Genomic DNA, 27160 nt, shown 5'->3' on the forward strand with positions numbered 1-27160 from the left:
GGTTCGACTGATTTACTGGGGCCTCATCCTTCAGGGCACGCGCGCTGTTTCACACTGTGATGAACTTCTGCCTGCTGTTGGTACATCTTTAAGTTTCGCTCAGGTTCTGCAGTAACTTCCTTTTCTAGTTCCCGTGTGAACCCCTGAGACGAGTCGCTTCTTTGATGCCCTTTTGTCGTGTCTCTTTCGGAAACCCATGTGGGCTCGCCATTTTTTTTTTTTTTTTTCAAAAATGTCTCACTCTCTTTCTCAATCTTTTTTTTTTTTTTTTGTTATTCCTTTGTGTCTCGCCCTCTCTAGCTCTCCTCTCATCTGATTGGTTCTACAGGAAATGGCTCTGATAGCTTCCTGAGGAAATTACACCCACTTCCTGTCTGTATGGCTCTTTATTTGCCAGCTCTTTCTTCTTCTTTTTTTTTTTCTGGTCTGTGTTCAGGCGCCTAAGGATGGAGCTGCTGGAGGGGGTTCTAGCAGCAGCCGTGGTAGGAATCCCTTGGTCACTGTTAATGAGGCTCTCCGGCCTGATGAATGAGCCCGATAAGCGGCAGCAGTCTGCAGGCATCCACCGCTGCACTAAATTTGTTTGCTGCACTTACTGCTGGCTTCAGTTGACAACCTCCGGCACAGCGTCATGTTTTAGACGTTAAAATATGTGGAAATGAGAGCAAGTTTTGTTTTGGGTATCGCGTTGGTAACGAACACCAGCAAGAAAGGAGAACAGAAAAGATGACAGAAAGCTGATTGAATTGTTCCCATAATTGCCTTGAACTTTAAAAATCTTACCACCTTGAACAAAAAGCAGTTTGTTCCAAGGAGGTATTTGAAAGCAGGCATACGTTAATGCTATGCAATTCCTTTGCTAGCAGCAACATGTTTATCCCTGAGAGCTCGAAAAGCCCCTGAGCTACTGTAAATTAAGAGGATGGCTGTAATTCTCCATGCTAGGGTGTGTCGAAATCCCTGATAATTCTATCTTCCTGGGATAATTAGGCCTGTTTGTTAGTTTTAATGGAATCAGAAACGTTGGACAAATGGTTGGACCGCAAGTGTGCAGCAAGTTCCCTTGCAGCAAGGGTCAAATGGCTCAATACTGACTCATTCAGTCTTTAAGTTTTTGCCGTCATCTTCAGAACCCCTACTTGACACTGAAACGTCAGCTTTTATGACAAAAAAAAAAAATGGGGAAGTGGGCTGTGTGTGCTCTTTGAGCTCCAAGAGCAGCTCTGTCGGTGAGAATGACTGTTTTTTTTTACCCAGATTCTTTTCCCATTCATGCACAGCTTAAAAAAATATCTATGACTACTCAGTTATCCAATACAAATTAAACCCTTGCACTCAAAACTCAGTTGTTTGGAGATTCTGGAGGGTTTTACGATAGATCTGCAAGCATAATTTAATTTAATTCAACGTAGGCAATATTGCGCTCAGAAAGGTGAGCTATCTTGTTAAAGAGGCATGAATTCTCTTTTGCATGCCATTCATATATCTTGTCAGTTAAACAGACGCACTAAAAATATTTATTCAGTGCAGTGAAGGTCTGTCCAGCAGACCAGCTACATTATCGGCCTGCAGAATTTGCATGCATGGCACTTGAATGTAACGTCTCACAAACTACTGCAGTCCTTTGAGATACTGACTGACCCTACTGCGATGGTTGCGTTTTGATATATTGTGCAGCCTTATCTGCAGTATTCATAATGTTAAGGATACCCTTTAGCAATAAATAATGTCAAATGAGTTAGTTTTCCTAATATTTTTTTATTATTAGCACACAAAAAAAACGTGAAACATTTGCAGCTGTCTTACAGAATCTGAAATACTTTACACCTTTGCTTATGGTTAGAGTTGCATTGAGGCTGTGGACTGAGCTCAGCTTGGTTGCTGAAGGGTCAGTTTTTAGAGAACATTAGATTTTCTTCTGGGTTCCATATTCCCCGGTGTCGTCGCACGATGTTGCCTTATTCCTGGTCTAGCGCCCGTTTTATCTCCCTCCCCTTTACCAGTGACTGCCTCTTGACTCAGAGGTACAAGCCTCTGCTATCGTTGAGGCACGGATGCTGCAGACTCGTCCCCCTTTCCCGATCAGGAGGGTTTCGCCATAACGTCCAACTGCTTCAACAGTTTCTCAATGGCCACGGGGTTTACATAAGAGTTGATGTAACACTTGACTGAGTTATCGTTAGCCTGTGCTGACCTCGGCGGGAATATCTAATGCCAGCCTCTGCTGCTGTTGAGTCTAAGTAAAGAGGCCGGTGCTTGTTTTAGTTTGCCCACGTACAGTGCCAGACCTCAGCTTGTTCAACGTTGAAGAATGAATGTTCTTCTGAAGACCAGCTGTCACAGGACACACCGGTACGCCGGCAGCTTCCCACAATCAGAAAAGCCCCCCCTCCTTTCCCTTCACACACACACACTCACTAATGCTTGTGTAGTCCTACCTCACACACACGCAAACACGCTTGATGGCTATCATTAGATTGATGCCACCTGACACTTAGTACTGGAATGTGACGGGAGGGAGGGGGGGGGGGGTCAGCTGCCGACTCTCGGGAACGCCACAGTTGATCTCTGCACTTCTAGGACACTGTTTGAATACTGCGTGGCGGCTGCATGAGCCAGGAGCAGCCCTCACGGTGTAGAGCTTGTGCCAACTTTCATGTAGTTGTGGGGGTAAGGGGAAGAATGTCTGGTCAGTGTTGAAACGCGCTCTGCTCCCATCTGTCGCCTGAACCGCGCCGTATGCCGGAGCGCACCGCCCTGTTCAATTTAGCTAGAGCAGGAGCAGCTACTCTGGAGCCCTGCGCTGCTACACGCAGGAGGGAACTGACCTTCTCCACTTCCCTCTGAGTCACTGCAGCCAGCTTCCCTCTGCCTGCCCTAATTTGCCTTCAGGAATACCTAAATTTATTACAGATTCGCTGAAATAAACCAAGCCATAACAATAACAAAAGGACTGGCTTCAGAATCTCCTGTAATGAGGGGGACCGACATGCCGAACCACGCTACACGGAGGCAGCAGTCGGCTTTTCTCAAGGTTCTCAAAGCTTTTGCGTTGAGATTCAGCATTAACTCGACCTGAAGTGGTTCACTGTTCGCCATCCCACAGAGAGCTTTTTTTTCCTCCACCTGCTGCAACCACTTTTTGAGTGAAGTTGGGCCTCCACATTATTCAAATCTGACAAAAATGGTGTTGAACATTTTTTGGTAGGTTTGTGCTAGTTACTTCGGAAAAAGATTAATTTGTGTCGCTGTAATTTTAAAGTCCCACTTAGCTCCTTACCAGAGCCTTAGTCCGCCTATGTCTAATATTTCAAAAACATGCCTAAAGGAGGTGGCGCCCGGAGTACCAGGTAACGTGCTGTAGGTGAGGGCGTGGCCTTGGCTACTAGAGCAAGGCAAATAAATGCTAAATAAACTGACTGAATGCTAAGCTAATAATTCGCTGACCTGAAAATCGATAGATTGCAAAGCTCACTAATCCAACTCTCTGCGGAGGCGTACGAGACGGATCCGCGTTGTACCCTATAGCAGGAGAGCTACTGACATCATTTTTTCTGGATGACGTCACAATATCGTTTCAGTGAATCCCAATGCTGATTCGAAACTCAAATGCAGTTCACTCCTTAAACACGGAGAGGGCGCCACACGGTTGGTTTTAGGCAGAAAAGCAGGATTTCACCAAAGGTGCTGTCATTTGTCAAAAGTAATAACCGGGGACGTCTAGACGGCACTATAAGATGTCCATACAAGTATGTTAGCAAAAAGAAGTCAATGTGGGGGTGAGTTACCCTTTAAAGATATCAAAAAAGAGGAAGTGTACGTCTTCAGAGGTCAACTTAACTCGTGCCCATTGCAGAAACAAAGAATGGTCTCACGGGTTTTGTTTGGGATGGTTTGTGTGCTGCAAACAGGCTTATTTGTTTGCCATAGCATTCTCTCAAAGAAGTCTAACATTAACCTTTACAAGAACAGCATTGGACATAATTTTTCTAGTCTTCCTGTCCTGTGCTGCGATTAACTATCTATTTATTTCAGGTGCAGAGGGGAGGTCACACCATGTGTTTTACTGAGCATCCACTAGTAAAACTGTTTAATGATTAGAGTTTGTCATCTTCCATAAGCAATTCGTTTAACTAGCATACTGTGGGTAAAACATCACTTACCGTGTGTATTCCTAGAGGAATCCCTTAACATCAGTCTGAGTAAAGCAACGCAATATATAGAAACCCAGTTGCCGTCGCTGGACGCTACAGGAAGATCACAGAAGACCTTTTGGATGCAATATTTGCCCCATGCCCCTCAGAGCTTCAAACTACTCAAGAGAATAATAATAAAAAATGAAAGAGAAGAGAAACTGCAGCATAAAAGCATGTTACCTTTCAACCAGGAAAAGTCAGATTTTTCATCTCTTCACTGTCAACAGTGTGTACCATGTTGCGTTTGCGTGGGACTCTGCAGAAGAGCAGCCTTTGCTGTCACAAGCCTGTGACTCTGTTTAGCTAAGCCCTCCTACGCGCGCTGCTCCAGCGATGGCCTTTGTCGACCCGCGGCCCACTGGATACAGTCATGAATGAACGCAGTTTCTCTCTCTCTCTGCCGCCCCATTCCACTTTCCATCTGCGATGCATGCCACCAGTTCTGTTTAACTCATCCGCAGGAAGACCTCGCCTAGACCCAGAAGCATTTTACCAGAACCACCACATTGCTGTGCAAATATACACTTGATTAAAGTCTCATGTCCAATCTTGCTGGAGCGCCACTTCAAATTTCGACGGAATCTAAGGGGACCTTTGGTTCCCACCTAATTGGCTGGAGTAGCCGCACATTCGGTCGTATAATTAGACTCATGCATGCATCTAAAAGAGTTAATTTGATAAGAGAATTTAAAGCTGTAAATGAAGTTTCCCTACTCAGAATTGTTTTTTTAATTTACATTTTTATTAATAGTTATTTAAAATAGTTTAAATCCTACTTAAAGTGGCTCACCTCTCAATATAGTAGAGATTCCAGAGACCCGATGTACAATGGCAGTATTATTATGTGCACTTTGTTGGTGTTATTTAACTTAATTGTGATCACAATGCTTTTGTAATGCAGGGGTGTGGTCACTGGTCTATCATTCATGCTGTTATGATTAGGATAGCTGCTGAAAATTACTGCAAAGCATGTATGCACCAAGCAGGCATAAATTTATGGTGACATGCCTATTATGCCCCTTTTTCCATCATTACCAACTGGGGGCGGCTCAGTCACTTTTTAGGCCTTTTCGTTGGTACCAGCGTCGTGGAACCGTTATTATTTTAGTGCTGGCTTCGGTGTGGCCCCAGATGCTGCAACTTGGTCCAAACGCCACTTCAGAAAGTCTGTCTGTCTCGGATTGGCTAGAGGGTGTAGTCACCGTTTGCGTAACGAGGGCAAGAAGCAGGAACAAACGTGCCATATTTTAAAAACATGCCAAATTGTGACAGTTGTGACACGGTACACAGAATCAGTACCACGCTCCACTGCGGAGGTGCACAAAAATGTCATTTCAAACATTTCGCCACATTGTCGTGACGACCGTGCCCACATTGGCGCCATATTCAGCTGTAATGGAAAAGCACCCGTTCCGAATCGAATCAAGCAGACCCATAGCGAATCAAATCGAAGTGTCACTATGGAAAAGGGGCGTGTTGATCCTCCGCTGATGCTGGAATAGACCTGGGCCTGTGAGGTACGGCCTCTTCCAGCCCCATGAAGGTATGCTGTGGTATTTGGCATCAAAATATCAGCATCAGATCAGCGGGGGGCTCCTTTGATCTCTCTTAGTTGACTGGCACATCCCCAAAAATTCTCGCTTGTGTTGAGATCTGGGGTTTTTGGAAGCCAAATAAGCACATTTGACTTGTTGTGCTCTCAAATGGCTCCAGAATCATTTCTACTTTCTCTAGCAGGAAGCATTATTCTGCTGGAAAAAAACACACAGGCCTCTGCGAAATATTGTCTCTATTAAATTGTCTACATGGTAGCCAGCGGTGCTTAGGTAATGGGACTGTGTCAGAGTAAGAGCCACATGGATCTTAGCAAAACATTACCCAAGGTATCTACTGCCAAAGCCAGTCTGGCTCCTTCCCATTGTGCATTGTGGTGCTCAGGTTCCTCGGGGAAAGTGATCCTCCATGCAAAGTAAGACAAACTCTGATTGATCAGATCAGAACTCCTTCTGTCATTGCTCTGCGCTCTGGTTCTGATGCCCACATCCCCATTTTGGGTTCTCGCAGCTGTGGACAGGGTTCAGGATGGGCACCCTGATTGGTCTGCAGTAATGCATCCGCATATGCAACAACCTGCTGTGCACCATTTGTTTTTTTTTATTAGGACACCTTTCAATCAGAACCAGCATTAACTACTTTGGCAAGTTGAGCTCCAGAAGCACAGTAGTTGAATCGGACCACATTTGCTTGCCATGACTCCCTACATGCATAACTGCGACTTGTCTGTCCATGTCCACATCGTTGTTTCATTACCGTCCCTTACTCGGACCACTTTTAATACATTTGCAGCTTTCCAGCCCAAGAACACCACAGAGGAGATCAAGTTTCAGAGATCTCATCACTGTATTGACTAGCCATTAAAATGTAGTCCGTTCAGACTCACTTAAATCCTCATGCTTGCTCATATTTCCTGCTTCTAGTACATTCACTTTTGAGGACAAAATGTCAACTTGCTGCTTAATACAGGCCAGCCACTAAAGGTGCTCAAAGAAAAGGGAATCTGTGTCAGTTTTCTTTCAGGAGTCATAATGTTAATTAATGGTGTCTTCCTGGATCCTCTCATCATCCTGATATGTGTAGTTTTTACCCGGCTATTATTTGCTCCTTAAGCCCCACAGAAGTCTTCTCTCATTTTCAGCCCAGCGGCTGCAGCGTTCGTGACTTCCAACAAGAACGACCAGTTTTTATTCATCAGCCCACAGGACAGGTTACCTAATCTCTTGGATAAGCCCCATCCCCTTAGAAGGCAGAGAGTGCATCAGTGAGTTCAGTTGCTGGGCCTCCGAAACAATAAACTGAACTCTATCATTTTGATATTGAGGAAGTTGAGCGATGCAAATCGACTGACGGTTGTAGGTTATGGCCTTTGTTTTCTTCTGGATACATACCTAAGAGATAAACCTGTTTGTTGATACGATTTCAGTCAGAGGAAACCTTTCTGGGTTCAGTGAGTTATAGTAGTTGCATGACAATGAGCAAAGAAAAGAATAAATTGAGTTATTGTCAGGTTAAAAGATTTGGCGGCTGTTAAAAGTAAAAGTATGCAAGTGGAAAATCCTCAGATATTTAGGCATTTTCAGCATAATGCAGCATGTTTTTTTTACCGGGTGCTGCGGTCATTAAATTGTCAATGTTTTTTTGTTGTGAAGAATTTTTGTTTCACTTAAAATGTTGCATGCAGAGCTATAATCTCATAAAATTGGAAAGGCTTAATTTAATCAACATTTTTCATAATGTGCCGTATTGTTTGAAAACGGTTGTGATTAAGTTTTTGGGTCAATTTCACTTGCCACAACCGAACCTGATTAATACCAGAGCTCAAAAACCAAAACCATGTGCCCAGATATAAAGACGTTTAAGAAGAGAGGAGAAACACGTTTATCAGTCTGAAGATGATTACAAAGCCGTTTCTAAGGTTTTGAGACCCCTGCCATCCACACTGAGAGCCATTACTGACGAATGAAGTAAACCTGGAACTAGGGGTAGGCGATATGGACTTTAAACTTTATCATCATATATTCTGGTTAACTTGTGATAACGATAAAAGTGACGATAAAAGACTGTTTACAAGTTTTTGCGTTTTTGTTTTTTTTCAGGTAACTGGCTGTGTCTGCATGTCACCAGCTACGTTTACGTGGACAACAGTAATCAGAATAAAGGGCCGATCGGAATAAAATGTCATATAAACACGGCGATCGAAATATTGTGACCAGATTAAGATCAATCAGAATGAAATTGTATTGCGAATGAGAGAGGAGGTTTATGCTGATTGATAATCCGATCGACATGCATGCAAACGCCTCTCAGGATCAAGTTATTCCCAATGAGGCAAACTGACCCTCATGCACATGTTCGCCCGACAAAACAAAACGATCAGGGCTCCCGATACAGCCTTTCTGTTCGAAACATTAAAAGAGCTCAAAATTATTATTTTATTCAGCAACGACTCAGCCATAATTAGAACATGGTGCAAGTCCGGCCTTGGCGCTTTTTGTTTACTATTTTTGTTGTTTAGCAAAGACGGAAGTTTTTCATCTTCTGTGGTTTTTATTTATTTATTTATTTATTTCGGGGGGAAAATTCAATGACTGCGCATGTTGAAGTGGTTTTATTCTGAACAAAGCATATAAACACATCATGATCAGATTAATTGATTGTGTGCCAATATAAATAGTAGCATCCAGTTATTTTTGGTTTTTAATCCGAATACATTTCAATCTGATTGTGAAATTTTGTGCATGTAAACATAGCCAATTATAGCTCAATAAGCACAAATCCTATCCCTAGAAAACGTTTAAAATGTAATATTAAAACAACATTTAAAATGCGTTTCATTTTATGTTACCTAACAGCACACAGTAACTGCATTTAATTGTATTATTGAATTTAGATATTTATTGATGCTCTCAACAAACCAAGAGTGGAGAAAATAGCAAAAATAACAATCTTGATAATATGGGCAGTTTTGAAGGTTTTCAGACACCACTAGTTGGAATTTATAGTTAAGATAAATCCAAAATTTTATCATGATGAGAAATTTATCACAATAACGAGATCTGGACATCTAATTGCAATTGCAATCTAATCACAATTTAAAAAAACGTAATTTCCAAATTGCAAAGGTCTGCAGTTTTTGTCTATGTAACATTTAATGGAAAAGACACGTTCTTTAGGTGTCAGTAATGTGTTTAAAGTGGGTTTGCCTCCACATGGAAGGGAAGAGATGGTTGCAGCAGTGAGATAATGTAGTTTTATGATCTGTTTTAGAGTTTATATAATCAATACTTAACAATTTCAATGTAGCATTAAGTACCGGTCAAAATGGTTAGTACATAGACTTGTTTGTTGGTTGCACTTTGGACTTTATGTTCAACAAGGATTGATGTCCAACTCAACAAAATATCCTGTTGAATAATAATATTCTGATTAATAAAAACATAAAAAAAATTGTTTTAAATAGTCCTTGTTTACAGACATCTTTATCTAAAGGCCATTTTGATTGCTTGTGGTTAATGCAGATAAAAGTCAGTATTAAATCACAATCTCAGTTATGGTTGAATTGTATCGCAATTTCAATTTTGGGCAAAATCGTGCAGCTCTAACGATAAAATGATACCTGGAAGTGTGACGCACCTTCCCAGGTGTGGTCATTGTGATAAAGTTACTCCAGGATTGCTCATCCTTGATTGCTCATCCATCATCCAGAACAACTTGTAAAGCACATTAGTGTGTGTGATTCAGCAATCATGGAGAGATTGGGCAAAAAAAGAATAAAAAAAAAAACATCCCTGGGGAGATGTTGTCAGGCAAATATCTCTGTTGATCAAAGAGAACACAAACGCGTGTCTCATCTAGGCCAAAAGACGCCTTGATGATTGATGAGCACCAACAAAAATATTTCATGAACTGGTGAGGCTAAGGGTGAAACGGTTTGAAGGTGTGTGTGTGTGTGTGTGTCGAGTTAAACCAGCAGCATTAAATAAAAAGGCCCTTTCTGTCAAACATGGTGGTGGTGTGTGATGGTCGGGGGCCGCTTTGCTCTTTCAGGACCTGGATGACTTGCTGTCGCTGGCGGGTCCGTGTATTCTGTTCTGTACCAAAACGTCCTGTCATCAGCTTGTGACTTTGAGCTGAAACATTCTCAGGTTATGCAACAGCAGAATGACCCAAAGCGTACAAGCAAGTCCGCCTATGAACAACTCGACAAAAAAAAAAAATGTTTTGAAGTGTCTTAATCAAGCTCTGGGCTCAAATCCGACGGAGATGCTGCTGCTGCTGCTGCTGATGCTGCTGGAAAACGCTCCATTGTGGCGAAATTACATCGATACTTCAAAAGAGTTCACTATAATTCCTCTGCAGTGACGTTAAAGACTCATTGCCAGTATTTGCAAATGCTTGAGAGCAGTTGGGCCGAATATTTTTTTACATTTTCTTTTAGAGACAAGTAGGTTTGATAGTTGTTGTTTTTTTTATTATTATTATTATTGCTTAATGAATGAAAACTGCATTTACTCTGGTCACCTGTGATTGGAGCATTGTTAGATCAATACAGTTCAAAGTCTGACAACAGAATCTGTTACTGCACTGCAAAAACGGAACTAGAAATAAGTAAAATATTCTTTAAAATGAATGCATTTGTCCTTGATTTGAGCAGGTCAATAAGGTGATTCGCCAATGGAATAAGATGTTTGCACTTAAAATAGGAACAACTCATCTCCGTCATCTTATTTCAAGTGCAGGATGTCTAAATATCTTATTTTAGGGGTCAAAATACTCATTCCATTGGCTGATGATATTATTTACCTGCTCAAATCAAGGATAAATACACTAACTCTAAGAACATTATACTTATTTTTAGATCCGTTTTTGCAGTGTGTACATAGTCTCCCCCCTCATTACAGCATCACCCACTCTTACTCTGTGTCCACTGTTGTCCCACAGTGTTGCACAGTTAACCTTTTTCCTGCGTGTTTGGGTGTTCCCCGCTGGCGGCTCTGGGTCTGCGGCCTTCAGAGGACTGAATACAGAAGCTGTGTTTTGTTTGTGTGTTTTTTGGAGAAGGGGAAGTGGTGCAGGGTGTAAAGGGTGGAGTCAGGTTTTCTCATCTGTTCTGAAGTGTCCCCCCCCCCCCCCCCTCCTATTCATTGATTTCAAAGGCGAGGTCTGGCCTGAACCTTTCTTTTCAGATTAACTCTGTGCCATTTTTAGGTCGGGGAGGTTACATCATGCCGTCCATGAAGGACCTCTGTGTTGAGTCGTAGATTGAGTAAGAACTTGCTGTAGTCGAAGTCGAAACTTGTTCCCCCCCTGAGCTCAGCAACTTACCTAACGGTCGTAGCATTCAAGCTGTGGGTGTCTTTAAAATTCAATGATGCTTAATCTTTTTAGGTTTAAAAATTATTATTAGAATAAATGTTTATTTAAGCCAAGTCCTAGTACATTTTTCTCTTTATCTGTTCCCCTCTGCTTAGCAAGGATCTATTGAGTCAAATGAGTCTGGGCTAGCTCTAAAAATGTATACTATTTATAGTATTTGCTAATTGTGTTTTATCCCCCTTTCTCCCGCTGTCTCTCCGTAGCAGGGTTTCTTTGGAGCTCAGCGCTCTAAGCCAGCCATGAGCATCATCGGGGCTGAAGATGAGGACTTTGAGAATGAACTAGTGGACGTGAGTAAAGCGGGACAGAAATAGCCGAATCACACTTTATCGTTACGTTTAACTTGTGTTTCTCACTCTGCGTCGTTTTCTTGTCGGTGTTGCTTTGCACACAGCAGTCATCAGATGACAAATGCGTCTGCTTCGACAGCATTGAGCTGCTGAAGAGACGGCCAACTCACCTGCTGGTCTTCATGCAACACGTCATTCTTCAGTTCGACCCTGCTCCCTTGGTGAGAACCTGACATCTTCCCTTCTTTAGGGGAGTTTGGAGGGCCATACACTGCATAAAGGGAACTTAAAGTGAGCAAAAGTTTCTTGAAAGGAGTGCATTGTCCTTGTTTTGAACAGGGAAGTTTAAAAGATCTGCCAGTGGAATAAGATTTTTGCACATAAATAGGAACAACTCATCTCTATCATTTTATTTAAAGTGCAGTATATCTAATTATCTTATTTTAGGGGTCACAATATTCATTCCATTGGCAGATAATCTTATTTACTTGCTCTAGGACAAATGCACTCCTTTCAAGAAAGTTTTGCTTACTTTTAGTTTCCTTTTTGCAGTGTAGGGTTACTTGTATGCAGTTTTTCCATCACTCTTCTTTTTTTCACTCTTCTTTTTTTTTTTTTTCATCACTCTTCCCACATTTATGCGTATTCTTCTTAATAATGTCCAGGATTTCCTTTAAGGTTTTCAGGTTTAGAGTTAGACGTTCGGTTTGTGCAAACACAGACAGGAAATGAGGGGATAGATTAGAGTTGGGGCCAGTGGTGTATAATACATTCCCCCAAATGAATCACCCTTGCTTTGCTTCTGTATGACTGTGAGTAATTTCATCCAAGTCCAAATATGTTGGCTCCAAACTGTAGCTCTGAACACTGTTAAAAAACACTGTCCAAATGAAAAGTGATTCAAAAGGCCTAAAACATTTTTATGCCTTTTTTGTTCAAAATATTCTAATTGAAAAAATAAAAAAACTTTCTCTTTGAATAACAAAAGCGCTCAAGAACAAAAGCCAGAGGAAGGATCTGGATAAGAAAATAGTGAGTAACAGTTATGCGTAACATATTCTCTGGATGCATTCCCACAGCGGAGCGTTGCGTCGTGCAGCTCGAAGCTAATAACAGTTAGCGTTAGCGCATGTTGGTCAGGAGGTTTATAGCTGCGCTGGCTCACGTTCAAGAGCTTTACTTGCTTTTCTATGTTGTTCTCAAACATCCATGTCATACTGTTTCATGTCTTACTGACCCTTCCTCTTGTTAAAAATCATCATAGCTGTCTAATTTCAGCGTAACTTTGACAGCATAATGGTCCATTGCGCTGAAATCCACTGGAGAGAACCCTGTAGTTTAGTCTGATTTGATGTCAGATAGTAAGGAGGAGGAATTAATCTTTCTGTAGTGTATTTAAACATCTGGTTTACACTCTATATGTTCTGCAATGTGAAACAGTTTAATATTTACTTTTTAAGAGCAGTTATTGGCAAATAATTAAAAGTTAAACTTTCTTCATTAATCTTTAAAACAAAAAAAAAAATACTTTTACTGTCACATCTCTTGTCCTGTTGCTCGTTTTTTAAATTTATTTATCATGTTTTCCTTTTTCTGACAGCCGTCTAAAGACCTCAGAAATATCCAACACCAAATCTGTAAAGTGCGGTCAGCTGAATGCCCCTCTGCCTCACCTTTTCATTCCAAGAGTGTAGAGGAATTTACACTGCAGGCTAAACGCAGAAATACCCTCCATAGAGCAGGTTTTCTCTGCTTATTCGGAGTTACTGTGGGAAAAAAAAATGCTTTACTCCCCAATAAAGATGCTCTGTCTTTGGATATTAGGGGCTAATTCCTCCTTTGTGACTTTCATTTAGCAATTATGTTTGTATTGGTACTGTTATGCTTAATGGGTGTAATTACTCTCTGCACTCTTAAAATGTATTTTTTCTTGCTGTTTCAAAGTACCTCTTTATAATCCCCCCTAAAATTAATCCATTAATGCCTAAAATGTGCTTTGAATTAACTTTTTACCTTTTACCCTATTTTTTTTTTAACTTGAATGAACTGCAAAGTGTAAGTGCTGTGCTCATTCACCTTTGACCCTTTCATACTGTGAAAATCTGCTACAAGGAGGCAGGTTTAGCTCAGTGAATCAGCCATACATTTAGGAATTAGATTCTGAAGGAGCACATTTTCCTAAATTGCATAAAGACTGATGAACACTCTTTTCAATGTTAAGAATGTTTCTCACCTTTCAGATTGACAGGATTAGTTCCTTTGAATTGTTATGCATAAAAAGAAAGGGATTTCTTGTTTTAGGGTAAACAAGGTCGTGAACTTCTGGCTAATCAGCTCTCAAATCTGCCATTTTTATTTTTCTTCGCGGAGATTTTGTAGTCCAAGCTGAAAGACGCCAAAGCAGCAAATCCTAAAGATTGTAAAGAAATAGCATTTTTTAACAACAATAAGGAATCACTGTCACAGTTAGCTATGATTTGATGAATGTATTTTCTCCATTATAGAGTCTCAACCTTTCACAGCCATGACTTCCAACCCACCACCATCAGTAGCATTCTGACAAAAAAAGTGCAAAGGTTTTTGTTAAATCTGACACTTGTGGTTTGATCGTTAGTGCTTTTTAAGGATTTCTGATAAATATTAAAATGGCTTCCTGAATTGACAACTGTTGGAGATGGGAAACTAAAGGGCTTTGTTTTGTAATCGTAAACTTTTTATCTCCTTCAAAGTTGTGTTATCTCCATGCTGACATCGTGAAGAACCTCAATTCTAGAGATACCAAGAAACAGTTTCCAGACTTCTACAACAACTTCATGGATAAGGGTGCAGTAAGTAAAACGCTATACTATTGTTTTTATAAAAGTATAAAACATTAATAGGGAACACTGCAGAAATGTCATTTAATGATAAAGATTTGCATAGATAACTCAGGAAATTAAAATGAAAAAATAATATAGTGACTGACCCAAAGTGTACTTTATATTGTGGCAATTCACAGCCCCTCCACTGAAGGCGTTTTTCAAAATCAATTCTATCGAACCTAACAGACAGATTGGTTAAAAAGTTTTACCTCTTAGGAAATTTAACAGCCTTTTGCTGCGACCGACTGGGGGATTAGGAAGATAGAGCGCACACACACACAAAGAGCACAGAAGCACCGATCCAGGAATACTTTCTATGTGACAGAGTAGTGAAATTACAATGACATTTCTAGCTCCTTTAGTGGCTTCATCTAGGAGACAAACACAGCTAAGCAGATGAGCTGTGAGCGAGTTTTCACGTCTAAAGGGTGAAAGAGAGCACATGTAGTTAGATGCAGTAAAATGTCAACCAATTGCTATGTCTCTGCGATAAACAGGGTTAAACAATGGAAGACGTGGCCAAATGTATTGGAGAACATAAAGTTGTTGGCAGCAGTAGCCCAGCTGAAGGCTTCCTCTAGGACAGTACAGCTAAACAGAACACCAGGCCAGATGTAGCTACTATGAAGAGAAAAACAGAATTGAAAATAATATAAAACATGCAAAATTGGAGAGTAGTAGGAGAGTGATACAAAGTCATTATGCCCTGCAAGCAGCCTAAGCCTATTTAAGAGGGTGAAAGAGTTCACTCTGCATATTAGGGAGTGGCATTAACAGTCACATGAAAATTCAGTTCTCTGTCAAGAAAGGTTAACGAAGCGAGGTCTAATCCAAAATGGCTTTTCCCAGATTGCTTGGCAGCAGCAATTGCTTCTCTGCAGTCCTTGCTTGTGACTTTCCTTCTTGGCATTGTGCACTTGTAAACTTCTGCTTTTATAGAAGGTCACATTAACATGGATCAGAAAATCAATTGCTTTAATTATCTGCTGCTGGCTACATTAAATCATAAGGAAATTATTAAGTAGTTTCTCTCTTGACTTACAGTGGAAGTTTCCCTTTTCTCATTAATATTAATATCATATTACTGAGGAGCTCTAAAGATAACAGCACAAACAAACAATATCAAATTAGATGCAAAAAGTGAGCCCAGAAAACATTACATACAGACATACGTTGGAGCAGTGTTGATTATTGAAACAGAGCAGAAACCTGTTATTTCAAACCAGTCTGTCTGGGTGAACATGACCTGTGAACACCAGATCTGTTTTATTTTCCTTTTTATTATTTTGATTGAGCCATTTTAAGCTGTTTGACAGGTACTCCAAACGTACCTTGTTGGTTAATAGTAGAAATCAAAGTTTGTGTAACAAGGTAGTGTTACATAAACTTTGGACATTGCAGAGTGTATGCATAAGATTCATTCAGAAGATAACAATCCAGGTATTTCCCATAACATTAAGCAAACAAACAAGAACGGCTAACTTTGGTTTAAACGGTGCTGTAATGCTTTCATTTTCTTCAAACGAGTGTTCATGGTCTGAAATTGGCCGAACTATTAAGGCCTAAGTTAGGTTCTGGTGATACTTTCTTTTTGTCTTCCCTTTGATGTCCTTTGAAGCGCCTTGGATTTCCTTGTACATGTGTTGCCTTTTGAATATACTTGGCTTCCCCTACTGTGTTTCAATCATTCCTATAACAAAACAAAACCACCTCTCTCTCTCTGTCTCTCTGTCTGTCTATATTTCTATATATGTATCTATATATCTATCTCTATATATATATATATATATATATATATATATATATATATATATATATCATATCTATCTATATATATATATATATATATATATATCTTATCTATCTATCTATCTCTCTCTCTCTCTCTCTCTCTCTCTCTCTCTCTCTCTCTCTCTATATATATATATATATATATATATATATATATATATATATATATATATATATATATATATATATATATATATACACACACACAACATTACAATTATGTTCTTTTATTTTATTGTGCCTGTTCTTTTGTCCATAAGAAAAAGGGCTATGTGGGAATTTGTTATAAGCATATTTATGCTTATAACAAATAAGCATAAATATGGGGGGGGCTACATTTCTAGACCCCCGCCCTCATTGATTCAGAATAATTCACTCAATAATTAATTTATATTAGCCAATAAATGGTAAACCTTGAACTCCTATGATATAGATGCACTATGCAGAGTAGCTTACAACTCTAGGGAAGTTGCCAGTTTCCATTAATCATTAATATCATCCAGAGGAGCTTACATTCAACATGGTCATTGCTGAAAAAGCGACCATTTCACAGTTTTGTTTCCAAATGTGTTAGCAGAAAGTAGAGTGGAAGGAAAAAGGTGAACAAGCGACAGGGCATAACTACAGGATTTTGTAATGGAAAAGAGCCCATACAAGGTTCTTGTAAGGGGGCCTTACAAGAACCTTGAGTCAGTGCTTTAAGAGGCACAACTCAGACGTACCCAGGACACGGGGCACAACTGTTGCATTGCTTGTGTAAAGCCGCTCCTGAACAGGAGACAATGCCCAAAGCGCTTTAAAATAAGTTTTCCGTTTCACTTGGAAATCAGAGTAGAAATGATAGAATCACAGTAGCTAGAGATCCAGCGTGAAGTTTCCACAGTCAGGGATGATTTAGGATGCCGTGTCATCTTTTGGTGTTGGGCCACCGCGTTTCATCCATTCCAAAGTCAGCACAGCTGTCTACCAGGAAAATTTTAAAGCACTTCATGCTTCCCTCTGCTCGCAAGCTTCAGTGCAATTTCATTTTCCAGAAGGACCTGGCACGGGCCGACTCTGTTCTTTTTATTTTTCTTATTTAATATTCTAATCCTCTGTCAAATAAGAGCTTTGATTTGTCTCTAGCTGTGAGCCATAATCATCCAAGCAAGCAGAAACGCTTGAGATATTTCTATCCATGAATCTGTGACTTTGAAATGAGTCGTTAAAACAGAAGAACTTTTCAATATTGTGCAAACTTATTTAAATGCACCTGTAATATCCTGCTCTGATAAGAGAGAAGAACATAGCGTGGCCATGAGTTTGTTTGCTTGTGCGCGGCTGTGTGTCATCTCTGTTTGCTCTCTCTGTTCTCAATCAAAGCAGCGCCCTTCGGTATCTTTATGTTTTCATGCGTCTGTCCTCCCTGCACACCTGGCCTTTCTGAAATTTTTCTGAAACACCTGCTTCTCAAAACTTAAAATAGATCGTTTACAGCTCACAGTGACTTCAAGGCAGACCAAAGCATTTCTGTACGAAACTCTGGGACCTCAAGCCAAAACACTGAAATGATCGAGTCAAAAATAAATCACAAATCTGCAGGTCTGTTTAAAAGCTGCCTTCTTTCTGACTTCTCCTCTGCACCTGCTTCTCAAACATTTCTCACACTGTCCATGTCTGTCAGCTCTGCTGTGCTCTCTCTCTCTCTCTCTCCGTCTCGGTCTGTCCTCAACCCCTCAACTTCCTGTCGAGATCATGGGAAAAACCCCACAGGACGAATTATCCGTCATAGGTCTCACTTTAAGAAAATAAATAAATAAAAGCAGCTCTGTTGTGATTCTACAGACTCAAAGTTGGACTATATGGTTATTTTTAGAGCTTTGGAGCTCTTTTTTTACAGACATCCTTTTGTTTCTTCCTCTGGTATTTTGTTTTTATTGTTGATGTTGAAATGACCCCTGGTGGAAAAAGACAGCAACTGCAACTTATAGTTTTACCTTAAACCCCCCTATTCTTTTAGAAAAGGTAGTGGTGCATAGTTGAGGTAAATAGAAAAATACACTGTCAGTTCTAGAGCTTTAACATGGAAATCATTTGATCTTTACCAGGGCCTAAAATTATTTAAATCGAACCTTAGGTTTGCAAAAGCACACACACTCGGTCAATATTAAACAGAGATAAAGCCAACATTTCACAGGTTTGTGAAAAAAAACATTGTAGGGTGTAGGGCTATTTTAAGAGCCTTTAAAATTATGTAGGTTTGTGCAAAAAAGGCAAATGTTTAGAATTTACTTAATAGTGTAAATGTATTTAATATGTTATAAACATCCTTTTTATGTGTTTCTCAGTAACAGTTCTTCTTCTGGTGTACCTTACAGATTCTCAGAGTATCAGTTCCACCTAATATTACTGCTGAGTTGGGTAGGTGATATTTTTTAATAGTGTGTATATATATTTACCTGTAATAAATGTGTTGTTGGTGGTTTGTTTCCTTTCTGTGAGTGTTATTTATTTATTTATTTATTATTATAATTATTATTATTCCTTTTCTTCCTTTTCCAAGACCGGTATCGCCCAGAATTGCTGTCAGATGATACCCAAAGGCGTTTTGCCGCAGATGTTCAGGCATTTCAAGCTTCAGAAGTCGCCAAGCAGCTGGAAGATTTCAGGTGAAGTTCTCACAGGTTGAACTCGGTCAGTGAACTGAAGGCAGCTAGACTTCTTTTTTGGATTTCAGAGACTTTTTACCTCCAACCCACCGAGCATCCTCAGGTTTGACGGTTTCAGAGGGAGTTTCCAGGTTATTGACTCCTAGCGGGATGCTCACACTTGAATCACCCAAGTCAAACGTGTGTCACAAACACAGCAGCATTATGGGACACTTGTTCTACTTTTATACCTTTTTACTGTAAAATCTGAACATAAAGTGCTGTGGAAAGCTCTTGGTGACAGCTGTTGTTGCCTAGGGTGGCACAACCGGTTATAAAGTTTGGGGAACAGTTACGTTTTAGCTTACAGCCAAGTTTGAAGAGATTTTTTTCCACCCTAATAAATGGAATCATCATTTTAAGAGCGTTTTGTATTTACTGGTTTTATATTTGTCTGAAACTGAAACTAGTTTATCTGAAATATTTAGATGCAGTGCTGTATATGCAGATTAGTTGGCTCAGGTATAATTTTCTTCAATGAACTGGTAAAGTTATGACCCATTGAGTCGTCAGCTTTACAGCGAAGGGGTGAGACATTAGGTGCATCCTATTTCATCCTTAATCAATAATGCTTTTACATTTTTAATTTCCATCCAAACCTTTTTCTTAAGACATAAACGAAAAATATTCATTGTAACAGTACTCATTTGTCTGTTTTCTATAAATGTATATTAGGGTTACAATTAAACTCTCACATAATTTATCAACCATCATTTTGAGAAACTCAGTTTCATTTAAAAACTAGACCTTAAATTTAAATACTACTTTATCCAAAATTCCACATTAGAGCTTTAGTTGTTTTCACATTTTTATTATGATTTTAATCAGCGTTTACACATCATATAGAAATATCTGTGTGACTGATTTGTTTTTTTTGTAATCAGTTCAGTAAGATTTCTGAGAATTTTCTTTCTTTGCGTGAAAACATTGACATTGAAACTATAAAAACAAAACGGCCCAAGTAATAAAACTACTTTTTGTCACATGGGCCAAAATTGTCAAGTCAAGAGTACTTGCAGGCCAAGAAAATATAATTTTTCGTAAACTAAAATCAGATGGAAATCAGCAAATTGTTTTACCAGCCTTAAAAATTAAACCAAGCATGAAATATTTCCATTGAAAGTATTATTTTTTTATTTAAGAACAGGATGTGTACATCATTGTAGATCCAAAACTTGAAAAGGACTTTGGTTGTTTGGGTTTTTTAAAAGAAAGGCATCCAGTTTGCAAAATTCTTTTGGGCTTGGTTGAAATGCATAGACATTTTTTTTATGTATTTTCAGCATTAAGAACATGACTTTGGCCATTCTTTCTTTAAAAATACATCCTATATTTAGCCAAGTTTAATAAAACAATTAAAAGCAGACTTTGGTGCACCAGTGTCTGTTTTTGAGTAAAACTAACAGCATTCCCCGTTATTTGTGGGAATGTTCTCCCTTAACAGTCTGCCCCTCTTTGTCTTACACAGGCAAAAGAGGATGATGGGTATGACCCTAAGCGAGGAGCAGGTGATGGATGTTGAGAATCACTATCCCACTGACCGCGTCCCGATGGACATGAAGGAGAAGTCTGTGGCTGAGAATCTGCTGGAGAAGTTGTATGATTCCCAGTGAGTGCAGTTTTCTTTCCTTTTTAGGAGTTACTTCACAGGCTGAGGTCTTATTCACATTCTGCAAAGACAAACAGTTGAGGCTCATTTTTTGATAGATGTGACCAAAACATTCCTTTAATCTATGAGTGAAAATTGTGTTTTAGTTGTTGTTGTGTTTTTACCCCCCCCCCCCAAGTATTTTTAAGACATTTGAAAGTTGGGTTTCTTGCCAAACGCGTTTACTCACATCTTAAAACCTGCATCTGGATGCACAGAGGCAGAATAATGTGGTAACTGATAATTTCTTTAACAGTGAGTTTACTTATTATTAAATCAAAATGTAATAGTTTATAGCTCTGTTCATGGGGCTGAAATTTCTACCAGCTGGTTCTTGTTGTGATAAGCAGCTAAAATGTGTGACACATGCAGTCCTAAATGATGGAATAACCAGCTAATCCTCTAATGACTCAAATCTGTAGCAGCTCAGCTTGAAATACGGCCAGTTCATTACAGCCGATGTTTAATACAGTCTGTCTTCTATACTGAAATATACAGTGTAGCAGGAGTGATGATTGCTTTGAGAAGTCGGTTACATCTTTACTGTTTAAGGATGCACACTTGGTGAATGTTTGGGTTGTTTTTTTACTCCAGTTTGCACCTAATGTTTGATTTAAGATGCTCTCATTGTAGAGAGGGGTTTACGTCTGCAGGAAGTGCTGTTTTAATCAGAACTGCATTCTTTGTTAATTTATTCTAGTTTATTCTTAATAAATGTAACTTTTGAGTAATTTTAATTAAATGGAATCATGGGCTGGTTACCACTTTAAAGGTGCAACAAGCTTTTAAAAATATTTATTTCAAAGCTGCAAAAAATGTTCCCAAAAGTGCTCTTAGAGTTTGGATTCCTTTTTAATGAAATGCCAAGAAAAATAGACTTAACTGACCAGTTTTATGCCCCTCCCCCACATGTTGCTCTACACTGCCAGTCCAGTGGCTAGAAGACTTATTTCCCACCATTAAAGACACTAGCTGTGTTTCCATCCAATTCTCGTGTGAATTCTAAGCGAACTTTTAAAATGTAGCAAAAAAGAAAATGCTCATCAGACGCGTTTCCAATGTTTGTAGCGAATTAACCTGGAGACGCACAGCATAATGTCGTCATACGTTGACGTTGGCTGTAATAAACAAGAGGTAGATGTCGCTAATTAGCGCGGACCACAGATCAGTAATGGAACGAGGCTTTAATTAATGAATGTGAGTTTTTTTGGGGGGTTTTCAATTACGGATGAGACTTAGAAAAATACTCGCGTTTCTTCGTTGGTCCACACGTACCTGTTGTTGCTTCCAGACCCGTTTTCCAGCATTATGGGAATATCCGGGAGGACACCGGCAGCAGAAACAGCTGATGTGAAATAAACGTTCACTACGCCAGAACTGATTCGACAAATGTGTTTCCGTCCCCTCTTTAGCGCATTTACTGTTATTTGAAAAAGTCAAAAACCACCACAAGTGAGCATAATAACCATTTTTGGCTAAATTTGGTGAGTTAATTCGAATTTTGTTGTTTCCATCAACCCCTTTTATTACGATACTTCAAAATCTGCATTAAAAAATGTTGATGGAAACGCGACTACTTGCTCTTTTATGACTTAAGTTGACAAGCCAGGAGCTTGAAGAGCAGACCCCACCCAGCAGGTAGTCTGGCTTATTTACCAGCAAATATCAGCTGCTTAAACTCCCAGGGTTACTCTGGAAACAACCTAACGGCAAACACGTTCAATAATCTGAACAAGTTCAGATTATTGAATTCAGTTTGGCAGGGATTCAGTTTGGCAGGGTTTATGTCTTTGACATTTTTGGTAATTTTTAATGGTACAAGGAAACATACATATCCAATATTTTTAAATGTTCAAGTAATCGTGTTCTAATGCAACATGAATAGACACAGCCACTAAAAAGGAAAGTAGCAAGGAAGCACCCTGGTAAGAAAATTAATGGAAGAGTCACAAAGCAGGAAGGAAGGACACAAGGATGGAAGGACATAAAGAAGAGAGGCAGGACACAAGGATAGAAGAAAAGAAGGAAGGAAAGATGAGGAGGGGAAGAAGTAATGGCACAAGGAAGGAAGAAAGTCATTTGGCACCTGAGGGAGGAAAGCAGGAGAGATGCAAGAAAAAAGGAAGGAAGGTGGTAAGAAACAAATTGTACGGAAGTAAGGAAGGTCAGGGAATAAAGCCGGAAATGGCTATCTATTTTCATTTTTATTTATTTATATCCTGACCTGCAAAATCCTGAAATGACCTTATAGCCACCCATGCCTAGTCATTTAAGCTGCTCGGTGTTTAATAGTGAAATGTGATTTTTTTTATTTTCAGTTTCTATTAATAACCCCCACATTTTTTAACATTCCTGAATGTGAATTAATAGCAGTACCAGCTGTGTATTACATTTATGCACGTATGCAATACATTTCACTGAAAGCACAGAGGGGAATCGAGCAACAAGCAGGAAATAGAAGCAGTCTGGGTGAGAGTGTCTGCAAGAGATCAGCGACGGAAGCGCAACAAAACAGCGTGAGAAGGCAGAGAGGAAAAGATGGAGGCAGCAGTGCCACGTTGGCAGGAGGGCTCTCCCTGGAGTTATGCCAGTTCTTTTAGGGAGGGGGGGGGGTGGCTCTCATGCAAAACTAGAGAGAGGGAGTAAAAAGATTCAGAAGATTATCAGCGCAGCACAGCGTCTGCGATGAGCACAGTAGGAAAAAAAAGGAAGCTGCAGATCCCAGCTGAAAGTTGGCTTTGACCCCACAGCCATCGACTGTTTTTCATCCTGTTCATGAAGCAGGTCAGACGGGGAGGGGAAGTGGGCCACGGAGAGGGCAGGGGATTGTTTGACTTCATCCTGTTAGGAGAATGGAGAAGGAAGTAGAAATGACAGTAGATGCAGTGTTCACACTCTGCTGTCGCCCTGTGAAAACAGTCACCGCGATAGTGGATGTCGGCAAACCTGCCAAGACATCAACCACGTTTTAATTCAGCCCCAGCAATGTTGGGTGTCTGTCTTCAAACGATCCAGTCACCCTCACTCTATTCACTCCTTCTAACAGTCGTCTCTCTGTCCCTCTCCCCGCTACAATCCTGCACCCGATCACCCTCCGCACACACACACAAACCCCTCTGCCTTGACCACAGCACAGTGACCTCACCCCATTTGTTGCTCATTGGTCTCTGCGGGGATGCAAACTAGGTGGACTAGACATTTGATTGGATAATGCAGGGAAATCCCAGGGAAACCCCTCCCATTCCTTATGTTCGTCCGAAAACACAAGGATTGAATGTCTACTGTCTTGCCTGCATGTTGCATCAGACAAAAACATGGTTAAATAGACCGTTTCCGCTGTGTTGGAGCATTTTGGATTCCAGATTTCCTTTTTGTGCAGACTCTCTGCAGGAGAAGAAACGGCAGCAGATAGTTAGGAGACAATACTTTTGCTTTGCATTGGTTTTGGATGTACAAGTTGAGTTTTTGAAGTATTAGAAGAGGCATTATCAAAATTTTGGATGCTTTTCATTTCACATTTTTGATCTTTTATTTTTATTTTATTTTTATTTTTGGTGGTCCTCTTTTTTTTTTTTTTTTCGTGTGCAAACTTTAGAATATGATCAAAAGCTTTACTCCTGAACACAACAACCAGATAGCCAGCGTTGAGTTGCAGCACGAAAAGCTTAGTCACTTTAAATTCCACCGACCCAAAACAGAACTGATAATCAGTCGAGCAAGCGAAGGGAAAAATGCTACTTAAAAAGAAGAGGTAAGCTCGGTGCTCTATGAATAACTGTGGTTTCTTTTTCCCTCTTCACTCGACAAGTCATTGAAATCCGTTTTCTCTCTCCTGTTTTAGACTTACTTTTGTCCCGGATGAGGAAAAATGGTGAGTTACACTCTTATTTAAGCTTCTTGATTTTGAAATGTTTTCCTCGCTGTTTTTGTTTTAATGTGCTTCATCTCTGCATGCTTATCCTGGGTGGGGCTAAACCACAAGATTTTTGCATATACATTCAAACCCACCAAATGTCTAAATGTCTAAGTTACTCCTGCAGATGAGTAAACTGAAAGTTGATGCTTTTATTCTCCAAAATCTCACTGCTTTCATATATATATATATTAATCTTTTATGATCTCTTCTTACACACTCTTATGTTTATTTCTGTTTTGCATTTAGTGTTTGACAAAGCACATACATTTAAAAATGCTCTGCATGCTTTTACATGTTTTTGTCCTGAGTCCTTTGCTTTGAGTTGCTTTATTGTTTATTGTACTCCAGGGATGATACGCTTTACAGCTTTGTGTTGGTTTCTAATATGAAGCTCTTCAGTTGTGTGTTCCTCCCCTGCACTCCTCCTTTTCTCAAATATCTCCTCAACTCCTCCTCCGTCCCTCCATGTAGGTCATATTTTCTTTTCTTCCCACTTTTCTTAGCTCCTCCTCTGGAGGAAAAAAAGAACTTTTTGCATCCCTGCTGTCCATTTATTTCTTTTCCATCCTTATTTTTACCCCCTTTTGCATTTTTTTCCCTCCTTGCCAAATTTCATCAAATTTATTTCAAGTATGATAGATACTCTGCTCTTACATTATTATATACTTTAAGGTACAAAAGAAGTTGCCATCTCATTCTTTAGTCAAGTGGGTAAAGTTTGTGAACAAACTTTGTCGAGACCATGAAAAAGAGCTGCTGCTCAAGAGTTTTGTGTGCGGTATCCAGTTTTTGGTAAAGCTTTGCTAATACCCTTTTCTGATCATTCTGATTTATCTTGAAAAACTTTTATTAACCAGTTTCAGATTGTTTCTTTATGTTAACTATTTATATTGTAAGCAAAGGCAACGTCATGTGTGAGAAATATGGAAAGCCATTTTGGTCAATAATGATGCTTTCTAGCTCTACCTGGCATCTAATGAACAGTGTTAAAAATTCTAGCTGCTGTTTATTTAGCAGGATGAGACATTTCATAAACATCAGCGGATGTTCAATAATTCAAAAAGTAAAGCCGGAACAGGTTTTCATTTCACATTTAGTGGAATTTGGAACATCTGGTGGCAAACAATTAGAGAGTCGCCTTTAGAGGAGTTTTGAACAGCTGTCAATCAATGAGAAGCCAACTCAGGCAGTCTACACTGATCTTTATTTTTAGATGTTCATGGATAATGCCTATGAATGCCCTCAGAAAATATACTAAGATGTTTTCCATTATTTTGTGTATTCATATTAAAATAACTCAAGAGTAACATAATAAGAGTAATGTGCAAAAAGGTTTAAAGCAGCTAAAAATGTACGTTTTCTCTTTTTGAAAACACTGATACCTTAGCATCATTTAACATTATTGATCAAGACGGCTCTAGTTATGTTAAGAACGTCTAACTACTTTAAAAGTTAATTTTTTTTAAATGAAGCAGAAATCAATGCTTTAGTATCAAGAGCTAAAAATAAATAAACATTTTGTCAAAAAATATTAATATATATAATTTAAGTGAATACCAAAACAGCTTTCCATAGAGAGAGGATAGTTACTTTAAACTGACAATGGCATCTTATTTATTTAATTTTTTTTGCCTGTCTGGCAATGTAGCCATGAGATTTGCTTTCTTAGTGCCAAAGAGAGCCCAACAGATTTACTTTCACCAAGGGAGCATATTTGCTTGGGCTATAGTGCTCCACTTAATACTTATGCAAAAAGATTTATTGGTAAATGGACATTATTTGGATGTTATTGAACATTATTTTGCCAGCTACGCCACAGCAGATCCAGACATGGCATCACATTTTAATGATTAGCATAGATGGCGTTATAAACTAGAAACAACAGCCTCTGTATGTGAACCCAGACCCACACCTCAACTCTTTCGAGAGACCGCCACTATCCCAAAATCCAGCATTTACAATGACAGAAAGCTCAAACGAATAAAAATTAGTAACTTTGCCGTGGTTCTGTTAGCCTTTGATTTCCTAACGAGTAGTAGTAGCAACAATCACACAACCCATCACACATTGATAAGACAAGTCATTTTAAGTTTAAGTGCAGCGATATTATAACAACCTTAGATCAGGACATTTATTTCTACAATTTGTTTATAAAGCCAATGACCATACACCTTGATATGGTGTATTTCCTACCTGAAGGAAGGAGCTTAGACTGTAAATCTAGGGATGGGTGGGATTCATTAAGACTGATCTGGACTTGAGTTGGTCCATAAAATTAATCGCTTGTACGTATGATCTATCAGCGTTCTTTGGTAATGCTTTACAAGCGCTTACAATTTTGTTTAGAATCAGCAAACCAAACCATCAAAAAAAAAAAAAGGAAAAAAGTGAGAAGAGTCAGTAAACCAGCTAAAAGATTTCAACAAAAACACAATTGAGCTTGCCAATTTTCAGAGAAAGTGCATCCTCTGGTGGGCTTTTCTGCACACAGCATCGGCCCGGGGTTCAAATGTCAGTTTATTGTCCACCACTGTGCCCAGGTACCTGTAGCTTTACTGTTATATGCATCCCGGAGGAAGGTCAATTTTTAGAAAATGTATTCGTTTTTAACTTTTTAAATAACACCTGTCCTTAACTTCTCTCGCAGCCAAGCCATCTTCTCTGCAGTAGCTGGCTACATGAAGCACCTCGAAGTTAAAAACAGGGCAGGCGATAGTAAGAAGTCGAAAAGAGGCTTCCCGTGGATTAAGGTGAGGCATCCTCGTCCATGCAGAAGGGAGACATCCTTGTATCTTTATATAGAATAAAATAATATGATGCGGCCTAAATTAAATTTTA

General features: G+C 39.5%; 1 protein-coding gene across 6 annotated transcripts in view; it reads left to right on the top strand.

The window, feature by feature from the left end:
* Positions 1 to 27160, top strand: part of arhgef1b (Rho guanine nucleotide exchange factor (GEF) 1b) — an 81460-nt gene that overhangs the window by 16932 nt on the left and 37368 nt on the right. For 3 of the 6 annotated variants that reach the window (XM_036135186.1, XM_036135185.1, XM_021308297.2), the window contains exons 2-9: positions 11333 to 11419; positions 11524 to 11640; positions 14149 to 14247; positions 18429 to 18471; positions 18614 to 18719; positions 20227 to 20367; positions 24248 to 24277; positions 26970 to 27072. In XM_036135186.1, the coding sequence (XP_035991079.1) occupies positions 11369 to 11419; positions 11524 to 11640; positions 14149 to 14247; positions 18429 to 18471; positions 18614 to 18719; positions 20227 to 20367; positions 24248 to 24277; positions 26970 to 27072 (690 nt within the window). In that variant the 5' untranslated portion in view covers positions 11333 to 11368. Of the gene's footprint in view, positions 1 to 11332; positions 11420 to 11523; positions 11641 to 14148; positions 14248 to 18428; positions 18472 to 18613; positions 18720 to 20226; positions 20368 to 23178; positions 24158 to 24247; positions 24278 to 26969; positions 27073 to 27160 lie in introns of those variants that run through there. The other 3 variants (XM_036135184.1, XM_036135183.1, XM_036135189.1) reach the window with 3 other exon arrangements.

The sequence above is a fragment of the Fundulus heteroclitus genome, chromosome 3, assembly GCF_011125445.2.
Source record: "Fundulus heteroclitus isolate FHET01 chromosome 3, MU-UCD_Fhet_4.1, whole genome shotgun sequence".
NCBI classification, from domain to species: Eukaryota; Metazoa; Chordata; class Actinopteri; order Cyprinodontiformes; family Fundulidae; genus Fundulus; species Fundulus heteroclitus.